The 11,408-nt window shown below is 51.8% G+C and overlaps 1 protein-coding gene across 1 annotated transcript in view; it reads left to right on the top strand.

Moving 5' to 3' along the window:
- The first annotated feature begins 9,781 nt into the window (after positions 1-9,781).
- GGT5 (gamma-glutamyltransferase 5) overlaps positions 9,782-11,408 on the top strand; it is a 31,521-nt gene continuing 29,894 nt past the window's right edge. Inside the window, exon 1 of the mRNA XM_077920564.1 lies at positions 9,782-10,078. Coding sequence (XP_077776690.1) covers positions 9,912-10,078 — 167 coding nt within the window. The 5' untranslated portion in view covers positions 9,782-9,911. The remainder of the gene's footprint in view (positions 10,079-11,408) is intronic.

Here is an 11,408-nt window from a genome sequence, read left to right as displayed (position 1 = left end):
TAGGAGGTTGCAGCAGAAGGGGATAGATAACAACTCCATGGAAAACGGGGTGGGAAAGTCGATAAAAGTAAGAGAAAAGACAAAATTGTGATTTGATTGTAAATGTTAAAAACGTTGAAACTTAAAATAATTGGAAAAAGAGAATTATAGAGTTGGAAGGGACCATTGAGGGTCATCTGGTCCAACCCCCTGCGACTGAGTTGTGCCATTGGTCTCCTTAGCTCAGGATCATGTGCCCTGATTGGCAGCTGTGGCTCTCCTGGGTCTTCCCCAAAGTCCTCCGTGGAGGTGCTGGGGGGCTGGACCCAGGACTTTTCTGCTCTGACACGGAGCTCTGCCCCTGCCCCCTTGCAGTCCTCCCCCGGTGACACCTGGAGGGCACCCCATTGGGGATGGCTGGCTTTCTTCCACCAAGGCCTCTGTTCCTTCCCGGCTCTGTGAAAGGGCCGTGAAAGGTCTCTGGCTCCAGGGGCACCGTCACAAAGGCACTTTGTTTCAGAGCAGCCCAGCTTCTCCACTCTCCCTTAATTAAAAGGAAACGCGAGAGATCTGGCCAGCTGACTTACAACAATGTTCAAGGCAAGAGGAACACGGGGACCGGGGTGGGGGGGGGGGAGAGGAAACAGAACATGCAACACATTAAGATGATGATCTTCAGGCTTCAGGCTTGGCAAACGTCCTGGAAATTCTTGGACTCTCTGACACTGTTTGCTGAGAGGGAAGACAGCCTTGACAGTTGCGGGTGGGGGAAGCAACACCCCCTACCAGAAATCCTGAGCATCGAGGAGGAAAAACAAGCTCCGGGGGGGGGGGGGCGTATTTAGACACCAGCAAGTTTCAGGATGCAAGAAGAGTCAGTAAACCAAGAGATACTTCACTGAAGTATTCCTGGAAAAAGAGTTATCAGCTGCAGCTGCTACCACCAGATCACTGGTGTTTGGTTGGGGGGTGGTGGTCCTTGCATCCAGTGAGCCTTCCTGCAAGTAGATCTCCCCACCTATACCCACCCCTGCAAGAGCTGATTTTTTGGACTACAATGCCCATGCTGGCCGGGACTGATGGAAGTTGTAGCCTAACACATCTGGAGGGCACCAGGTTGGAGAAGAACAGCCTCCATGGTGCTCAAACTGTTTTTTGCATTTTTAAGAATTGCTGTTAAAATGAGGGTTGCTCTGAAGAGCCTCAATTAATGTTTGTTAAACGAGTGAATCTTTTCCCTCGAAGAATGTTGGAGCGATTGCACAATGCAATAAAACCAATGACATGTACGGTAGTTTGAAGGATTGGATTGAATTAAAACACACACACACACACACACACACACACACACACACACACACACACCAAAGAACACAGTTTTAACTCCCAGCCAGAAAGGGTGGAAAGGGCGAGGAGGGGATTAATTTGAGAAGCAGCAGTGGTAGAGGGGGGTTGTGGTGAAGGGTTTTATGGGAGAGAAAAATGTAAAGAATCCCACACACACCTCAAAGCTTTTCATTACTTAGCCAGGGACAGAAGGGGGAACAGAGTGTTTCCTCCTCTCCCAAAAACCTTTCCCCTAGACTCCCCACAGCCCTGTACACAGCTGGGGGGAGCAGTGACGTAGCGTGGGGGGTGCAGGGGGGCCGGCCGCACCGGGCGCAACATCTGGGGGGGGCACTCGCCGCCTCCGGAGTCGCCGAAGAGCCTCGGGCGCAGGCTGTAGCAGAGCCCCATGTCTCGCGGAACCGAGGAGCTGGCAGCGGCTCTCAGCGCTCGCCGCGGTCCCCACGCGTCAGGGCCGCGGAGGGCGCGCCAGGCAGCCCCTCCTCACAGCCCCGCCGCCGCTGCTGCAGCTGCTGGGCCATGTTGCATTTTCCTCGCCTCTCTGCCCTCCTCCTCCTCCGGGCAAGCGGTGTCGTTTGGGCGGCAGCACCAGCGGCAACTCGCCTCAGATCACCTGACACGGACCTGCCGCCGCCGCCGTGGCTACCTTACCGTAAATACCCCAGCCCAGGCAGCAGCAAGAAGAAGCTGGCAGCGGCGGCAGGTTAGGGGTTAGGGGGCGCAAATTACTTGCCTTGCCCCGGGTTAGGGGGCGCAAATTACTTGCCTTGCCTCGGGTGCTGACAACCCACGCTACGCCGCTGGGGGGGAGGAAACAGGCAGATGCAATTTCAAGTTTCCTGGTGGGCAACTTCAGCCCATTTCCCCCTACCAAACCCAGACCCACTCACCCATGTAGGGGCCTGCAGAGCTGCTTGTGGACAGTCTCGCCCTCTCTCTCTCCCTCCCTCCCTCCCTCTCTCTTTCTGTCTCTCTCTCTCTCTCTCTCTCTCTCTCCCAGGTCCTTGACCAAGCAGTAAAGGTAAAGGGACCCCTGACCATTAGGTCCAGTCGTGACCGACTCTGGGGTTGCAGCGCTCATCTCGCTTTATTGGCCAAGGGAGCCGGCATACAGCTTCCGGGTCATGTGGAAAGGGAGATATTTTCTTGGCTGTGTGCACAGCTCCCTGTAGAACAGGACAGGTAGCAGGAAGTTGAGGGACCTAGGAAGAGTGGGAAGTGGCAGAATTAGACCAAGAGGTCAGAGGTTCTCATGCATGCTTTCTATGGTTGCCATGTGCCCTCTTTTCCCAGGACATGTCCTCCTTTTCAGGGGCAAAAAATTCTGTCCTGGTAGATTGTTTAAATTTACCAAAATGTCTCTGGCTATACTTTCTGGATGAGACATAGACATAACTGGTGGTTGAAGACTTGCTTTCCTCTTCTCCTGCCCCCCTCAGCAATATATCACAGCTTCTATAGCCAACATCAGTCTTCCTCAACCTCGGCCCTCCAGATGTTTTGAGATTACAGTTCCCTGACCACTTGTCCTGCTAGCTAGGGATCATGGGAGTTGTAGGCCAAAAACATCTGGAGGGCTGAGGTTGAGGAAGCCTGGCCTACATATAGTAGGGGTTATTTAAAATGAGAGTCGTCATAGCTTTTTTGCTCTTCAAAATACAGTGGTACCTCGGGTTAAGAACTTAATTCGTTCCGGAGGTCCGTTCTTAACCTGAAACTAAAGCACCACTTTAGCTAATGGGGCCTCCCACTGCCGCCGCGCTGCCACCGCATGATTTCTGTTCTCATCCTGAAGCAAAGTCCTTAACACGAGGTACTATTTCTGGGTTAGCAGAGTATGCAACCTGAACCGTTTGTAACCTGAAGCGTCTGTAACCCAAGGTACCACTGTATGGCAACCCTAAATCTCTTGGCCACACACCATCAAAATCCCCAATCCTTCCCCATTGTCTCCCAAGGTACCTTCCAATACCCTCCTTAAAAGCATCAGAAGAGCCCGGGAGCAGGATCAGATCTGTGCCCCCAGCAACCAAGCAAGACCCGAATGCAAGGGCCTTCCCTCCATCCCTGCTCTGAACATCCAGGCAGTTTTGTTTCCTGAGTGGTTTGGAATATGCCTGGAGGAAGACCACCATAGAAGCGGCAGCAGCAGCAGCTGCCACCCAGCCAGAGTACCTCCGAAAGCTTTGTTGGCAGAACCGCAAAATAGATTAAAACCATACCTCCCTCTCCTTCCTCCTGCATCCTATGGGTGGGGAAGATAGGAAGATGCCTTGTAGCTCAGCACTGTTCACACAGACTGGCAGCAGCAGCAGCAGATCTCCAGGCAGGGGACATTCCCATCCCTCTCCAGAGATGCTGCCACTGGGGATTGAATTTAGGACCAGGTGCTTTGCCACAGAGCGAAGGTGTCCTTTTATAACAGGCACTTTAAGCTCCTGGTTGCACAAGCTAAGGACTGGGACGCTGTGTGGCTTTTCAGGTCTGTTTATGATGCATTGGAGCTGTAGCAAATTCATTTATCCGTTTTTGCTCGGATCTGGGTGTGCTGAGCTGGGTTTGTAATCGCTCCAGCATCTGTGTGGATGAGAGGCCACATTGTGTTCCATCCCTTTTGGAGAGAGGCACGGAGGCCTGGCAGGCCTAAGCATAGGCGCCGACTCCATGGGGCTTGAGGGGGCCCGAGCCCCCTCAAAAATTCGTTTGGGGGGGCTCCGCCCCCCCAATAATCTCCGGCGCCCCTCCAGCAGAGCGCCATCGCCGCCCCTCCCCCAGCCCAAAATGCACAGGGAGGGGCGGGCTGCATGCCTCCTGCCCTCCCTCCCGAGCAAAAGCTCCACCCAATTTCCTTTGGAGCTGATTAATAGGCGCAGCACGCTCTCCCCTATTCGCTCACGAGGAGGAGGCGCCACTTTATTTGCATATTCATGAGCTTATTTATTATTCATGAGCTTTCCCGGGCCCCCCCAATATTTTTTATAAGTCCGCGTCCCTGGGCCTAAGCATTTGAAGCCCCCTCCCCAAACCCACGTGGGATGGTATTCCAGAATGAGGCAAGCCGGCAGGCAGGAGATGACGAGAGGCTGAGTCGGTGGGAAGCAGCAGCATAAAGAAGGCAGCGAGGCCAGCAGAATTTCTGGGAATCTCTGAGGGTCATGTGCGTGAGGAAGGCATTAGCAATGCTGATGAATAAATCCCAGCGGGGAAACAGCAGAATCAGGAAGAGTTGGCAGCAGAAAACCACGTCTGGATGCGGGATGAGGAGAGAAGGAAGGAAGGAAGGAAGGAAGGAAGGAGTACAGTGCCCAGCCAAGAAGCAGGCAAGAGTTCTGTGAGGAGGGCAGGGTGACTTTCAACTTTCTGCAGTTGGGTTTAAGCTGCTTAAAAGATCTGATGACAAGGGCTCAGTTTGAACCAGGCTTGTAAGTACCAGTTGCTGGAAACTTCAGACAGGGAGAGTTTCTATTGTGCTTGAATCTAACATGAGGGGGGCATAGGGGCAGTTGCCCTGGGCCCAAAATTGTTAGACAGTGCAAAATTTCAATACCCGGTGCCACCTTGATACATCTGTGCGCTTTTGTCGCTGCGCTCCGTTGAAAACAGCCTCTCCATGTGAACCAGGAAGTGACCTCTCCAGACAATGGAACGACTCTTCTTTTCTTATCTCTGCAGCTCGGATTTTATGGGTGATGCAGACACCGTTGGCATGCATGCTCTGTCTGTTTCCCTCCGTCTGCATGGCCCTGGGCACCGGCAACCCACGCTACACCACTGGCTGGTTTGTCATTGGAGCATGTGGTTGGCCACCATGAGAGCAGGATACTGGACTGGATGGGCCATTGGCCTGATCCAGCAGGCTCTTCTTATGTTCTTATACAGCTGCTTGTCTATGACTACTCCTATTTTTACTGTTTTTAATTAATTGCTTCCTAGGAAGCATCTCAAAGCACCTTCAGAATACTATAAAAGTATACTGTATATTAAAAGGTGCATATTTCAAAGCAAACCATCTCTCTCTGTGTGTGCACATGTGTTCAAATCCAAGAAGTCTGGGATAAAAAATCACCTAGAAGCCTTGTTTTAGAGGAAAGTCTTCAACAGGTGCCAAAAAGACAACAGAGACGCTGCTATGTAAAGGCAGAGAGGTTCCAAAGCCATGCTAAAAGTCAGCTCACCCAGCGGTGGGTGGAAGGAATGCCCTCCTAGTGGGATGGGAAGAAAGGGCTTTGCATTGTATTTCTTCTCTCTATCAGTCGCTTGGCAGGAGAAGGAAAACTCTGGTCCCCAACCTCTATGCCTTGTGAGATATCTTCAGAAGAAGAAAAGGCTAAGGACACAAATCTGGAGTGGACTCCCTAAGATGGTTTGATGGCATCTTGTACACCTCCTTCCAGCAAATCCTGCAGCTGAGCTGGTGCCAAATACAGTGGTACCTTGGGTTAAGTACTTAATTCGTTCCAGAGGTCCGTACTTAACCTGAAACTGTTCTTAACCTGAAGCACTACTTTGGCTAATGGGGCCTCCTGCTGCTGCCGCGCTGCCAGAGCACAATTTCTGTTCTCTTCCTGAAGCAAAGTTCTTAACCTGAAGCACCATTTCTGGGTTAGTGGAGTCTGTAACCTGAAGCGTATATAACCCGAGGTACCACTGTATAGTGCTCTGCTATCCTTTGGACCACATCAGCAAGGCTGAGAGAGAGGTCTTGTCTTATGGGCAGCCCAAGACCTCCATACGCACTGCCTAGGATTGTGGCCCCCAGGAAGACACTTTGATGCTGCTAATGCAGTGCTGACTTCACCCCCAGAGGCACACTCCATTGCCTCCATTGCCTCTCGAGGCGGAGAGGCTACAACAGCGGCAAGTGCCAGTGAGCAGGGCATGAGAAGGTCTCCCACATTCAGTGGCGTAGCGTGGGGGGTGCAGGGGGGGCCGGCCACACCGGGCGCAACATCTGGGGTTAGGGCAAATCCACGGGTTAGGGGGCACAAATCCACGGGTTAGGGGGCACAAATTACTTGCCTTGCCCCGGGTGCTGACAACCCACGCTACGCCACTGCCCACATTAATTGCATCAAGAATTGGTCCATACTTAATTGCAAGGTCTTTATATTTATTAGCTCAGTTTTGGGCAGATCTATTAGTGCAAAATAGCACAGGGATCACCTCGTACCTGGCATGTGCTGTGGTTTCCACTACTTCAAAAGCAGGACGCAATGAGCTCTCATCAATCTTGAGTGAAACTCAACTTCAGATTTCATCATGGCAATAAGGAGCGCTGCCTAAGGAGGTTCTGGAGCGACTTCAAAAAGAATTTTCCATTTCAACAGTCTTTGCGCCATATCTCTGCGGTTTCGACCTTTAAAGCCCTATGCGGCCTAGGACCCATGTACCTACGGGATCGCCTCTCCTGGTATGCCCCGTGGAGGACCTTAAAGTCCACAAATGACAGCATTTTGGAGGTTCCCAAGTCGCAAGGTGGTTATATTGGTCTCAACTAGGCCAGGGCCTAGTTTTATCTTCCAGTACTGGCCAACTTCCAAAGGTTTTATCTTCCAGTACTGGCCAACTTGGTGGAACGCTCTGACACAAGAGACTAGGGCCCTGTGGGACTTGACATCTTTCTGCAGGGCCTGCAAGACAGAGCTGTTCCACCTGGCCTTTGGTTTGGACTCAGTCTGACCCTTTATGTTTCCCTCCCCTTACAGTTTTGATCTATGGGCTATTATTAATATGAGGCTGCATTTTAAATTGTATTTTTAACCTGTATTTTAAATCCTCCCATTATGTTTTTATTGTAATTTTACTGGTGTTAGCTGCCCTGAGCCCAGCTCTGGCTGGGGAGAGTGGGGTATAAATAAATTATTATTATTATTATTATTATTATCATCATCATCATCATCATCATCATCATCATCCACCACTTGTGGGGTAACTTCCTCCCAATAGATTTCATTGCCCTTCCATCCTGAATTTCAGGCAGGGGCCTTTATCTTCTGTTTCTCTCTATTGGGGGGGGGGCATGGGTTAATTTGTAAATACCTCTTAAATTAAGTTGTTGTTTTTTATCTTATAATATTGTGATGCAGCAAATGACCCATCAACTTCCAAAGACAAATAAAATCCAAAAATGCAGAGGTTCTGAGTGCTGGGATGTGACTGCTTGCCAACTTAGAGCAAAACTAGATCATATGTTAGCTGTATCTCTATGTCCTGAAGGCTACAAGTTTGTTTATTTACACAAATTGCCAGGACTTTGGGGCTGGGGATCCAGATCGAGACCCTAGCATGGGGTGGGGTCTTTCACACCAGACCCAAGATCTCTTTCTCCCCCTTCAAACTTTTAAAAGGTTTTATCTTAAATTTTTGGTATACAGGGAGGCCGAGCGACGCTGAAACCCCACCTCAATCCCCATAAAGGGTCACTCCACAGCCAGAGATGGTTTGCTGTCCCTGAAAATTGGCCAAAATATGCACCTGTGTGTATAAATTAGCACAGGCAAATTTGTGTTATAGGATTGCTGTTGTGATGCCACTCCAGCTTTAACCCTTTGCAGCCTGAACGATTCGGGTCTCTCCCCCCCCCCCCAATGCAAATTGCAGGCAAGGGGACGCTGATCTGGATGCTAATGGGGTCCTGCCCTTGTCTGCCTCACCCCACCAAGCCAGGGTCCTGGTTTGGATCAGATACCCACAATGGCCAATGACAAACCTAGACAGCATCTTAAAAAGCAGAGACATCACCTTGCCGAATAAGGTCCGTATAGTTAAAGCTATGGTTTTTCCAGTAGTGATGTATGGAAGTGAGAGCTGGACCATAAAGAAGGCTGATCGCTGAAGAATTGATGCTTTTGAATTATGGTGCTCTTGAGAGTCCCATGGACTGCAAGAAGATCAAACCTCTCCATTCTGAAGGAAATCAGCCCTGAGTGCTCACTGGAAGGACAGATCGTGAAGCTGAGGCTCCAAGACTTTGGCCACCTCATGAGAAGAGAAGACTCCCTGGAAAAGACCCTGATGTTGGGAAAGATGGAGGGCACAAGGAGAAGGGGACGACAGAGGACGAGATGGTTGGACAGTGTTCTCGAAGCTACCAGCATGAGTTTGACCAAACTGCGGGAGGCGGTGGAAGACAGGAGTGCCTGGCGTGCTCTGGTCCAGGGGGTCACGAAGAGTCGGACACGAATAAACGACTAAACAACAACAACCCACGATGGCAATTTGTGCAACAAACACACACCAACCAAGAATGGGATCAATCCCCAGCTCACATCTGACTTCATCTGGGCAGATCCAACAGGACCACTTCCAGGAGTCAGAAGAGACAGCCTTATGGAAGGCGCCTAGAATATGATCTTTGCATAAAAAGAGAGTCCCAAACATGCTTATCACTAACCAGCAAACGAGCAGGCACGTGTCTCCAGAGCGCTCCCTCCAGTGTGAGTCTCTGGTCCTTAGACTCTCCCGCCTGAAATCCACATTTGCGAAGCTTTTAGCACACGTGTCTACATCCTTATGAGCCCCTGTCCCTGTCTTGCCCTGACCTTCGAGTTCATCTCTCCCTGTTCCATGTGGATTCGAAAGGAGCCCAGCTTTGCAACCGGGGAAGGTACTTCTGGCATGGATGAGCCCCACCCCACCCCCACTTCGCCCCTGTTTTCGGCCGCGAGTCCGTCACATCCCGGCAAATGCAGGTCATAAAATCATAGGATCGTAGAGTTTCAAGGAGCTGCAAGAGTCATCCCTTCCAACTTCTTGCAATGCAGGAATCTTTTACCCAAAGTGGGGCTCGAACCGTCAATCCTAGTGACCTGGGATAGCTCTACTGACTGAGCGATCCCAGGTCGTGCAACTGAAGTTTATTCGGGACGTTTCCCCGTTCAAAACCAAGCTTGTTTTTGCGAGAAGGAAAGTGACGAGGGGAAAGGCATTGGGAAGGCGAGCGAAGGGCTTGCTTCGACGTCGTCTCACCTCCCCGCCAGCAAGGCGGACGTCGTCTCGCCTCCAAGCAAACTTTGCTCGACGGGTCAGGAAGGCGGCTCGGTAAACGGGGAATCGGGAGAAGCAGCCTGATGCGTGCTGATATTTGCGGGATGGATTCAGGAAGAGGAATGAAACTGCGCGTTTTCCCTTTAAGGGCAACACACACACACACACACACAAACACACACCCCACCTCTCCCCTTGGCTTCGACGGGAGCTCCTGCTGCAAGCTTGCCTGCAAGGGACCTTCCATAAACCGTTTTAATAGACCAGACCCAATTCCGCAGTAGCCAGAGCGCAACAGGCAGCTCCACTGCAATCGGAAAATCCTGGAAGTTTTCCACACTGGCTTAGCTCTGACTCTCACGCAGTCCCGTCCCCCCCACTCTAAAACTTTGCTGTCATAGGAGAAGGATGTGCCGGGCAGGGGGGCGGGCCTCTCCCCTCTGCCAAACACACCTCCCCCCCCCCGGGGGGGGCGGGGGCAGCTCCTTAAAAAAGGCCCAGCTCCGGCCGGCGCCTGCAGCACTAGCCAAGGCAAGAGCAGCCGCGTGGGGTGAGCTACCTCTGCCTACTCTAGAAACCGGAGTCGCGCCGTCTGTGAAATGGGTCTATCGCGCGGCAAGCTCTGCTGCCTGGCTCTGGTGGGCTTGGTGGCCCTGGCGGGAGCCGCGATCCTAGCCGTGCTCCTGACCCGGTCCCGGTGCGCTCCTCCGAGGTACCCTCGGGCAGCGGTGGCGGCGGACACCCAAACCTGCTCCGACATTGGCAGGTAAGAGGGTCGGGCTCTAGGGGGATGGAGGGGCGGGAAGGGGAGTCTTCCGTCTCTGGGACTCTCTTTTCCAAGCCTCTGTGTGTACACACACACACACACACACACACACACACACACACACACCCTTCCTTTTGCCTGGGATCTTGGCATTTCTGGGTCTTGGCATCACAGCTCAGCCAGGCCAGAGAAAGAGAGACAGTGGTTTCTCCTTCTGAGATGGGACTTGCCTTGGCACTTGTTGTGACTTCAAACTCTCGCCTGCTTCATCCAGAGGAGCCAAATACTTTTTGGGGTGGGCTGGGTCCCCCCAAAGTTGATGGCCCTTGTCATTCAAATGGTGTTGGTGTGTCCCATCATGTGATCAATTAACTGAGGTGAGGCTTACCTGTGTCCCCCCCCCCCCAATATTTTATTCAAGTTGGCACCTCTGGCTCCATCCGAGGGTTTTTCCAGGAGTCCCTCAACTCCCCAAGGCGAGACCTCCTTGTCACCCCGGACATCGCCTTCGGGGCCACCATATTCTGTCCTGTGCTCCTATATAGAATCATAGAACTGTAGAGTCGGAAGGGACCCAATCGCAACTAAAGCACCCGTGGCAGATGGCCATCTAACCTCTGCTTAACAATCTCCAATGGAGGAAAGAGTCCACAGCTACCTCCTGGAGAAGTTCCTCCTGCTGTTTATCGTCTCTTATTGTCAGAAAGTTCTTCCTTGTGTTTAAGCCTGGATGGCTTTAGAAGAGGATTAAAAACATGGGTGCAGCCAGGATTTGTGGTTATTTTGGAGGGTGGGGCAGGACACTTACCTGCCACTGTCCTCTAGCAGATTCAGAAAGCAATGTCTCAGCAACGGTTCTTTTGTCTTATTTTCCTTTGACCCCAAGCACTCGGAAATATCTGCCAAAATCTTTCTACCGTTTTAGTTAAGTACTTTTATTTGTTGACTTGGTTTAGGGGAGGCCGCGCCCATGGTTAGACAAATCCAGCGGTTCTCAACCTGTGGGTCCCCAGATGTTGTTGGACTACAACTCCCATCATCCCTGAGCGCTGGCCTCGCTAGCTAGGGGTGATGGGAGTTGTAGTTCAACAACATCTGGGGACCCACAGGTTGAGAACGGCTGGACAAATCCATGGAGGAGAGGGCTATTGACGGCTACTAGCCAGGATGGCAAGGCACTGGCTGGCTCTGTGGGTCAGAGGCAGCAATGATTCTGAATTCCAGCTGCTGGAAACCTCAGGAGGGGAGAAGGCTTTCGTGTTTGAATCCTGTTTGAGGGTTCTCGCCCCCACCGCCCCTTTGGGGCCTCTGTTTGACCACCATGAGAACA

The sequence above is a fragment of the Podarcis muralis genome, chromosome 16 (assembly GCF_964188315.1).
Source record: "Podarcis muralis chromosome 16, rPodMur119.hap1.1, whole genome shotgun sequence".
In the NCBI taxonomy this organism is placed as follows: Eukaryota; Metazoa; Chordata; class Lepidosauria; order Squamata; family Lacertidae; genus Podarcis; species Podarcis muralis.
Note: the sequence above shows the minus strand (reverse complement) of the source record. Positions and strands in the feature narration are given on the sequence as shown.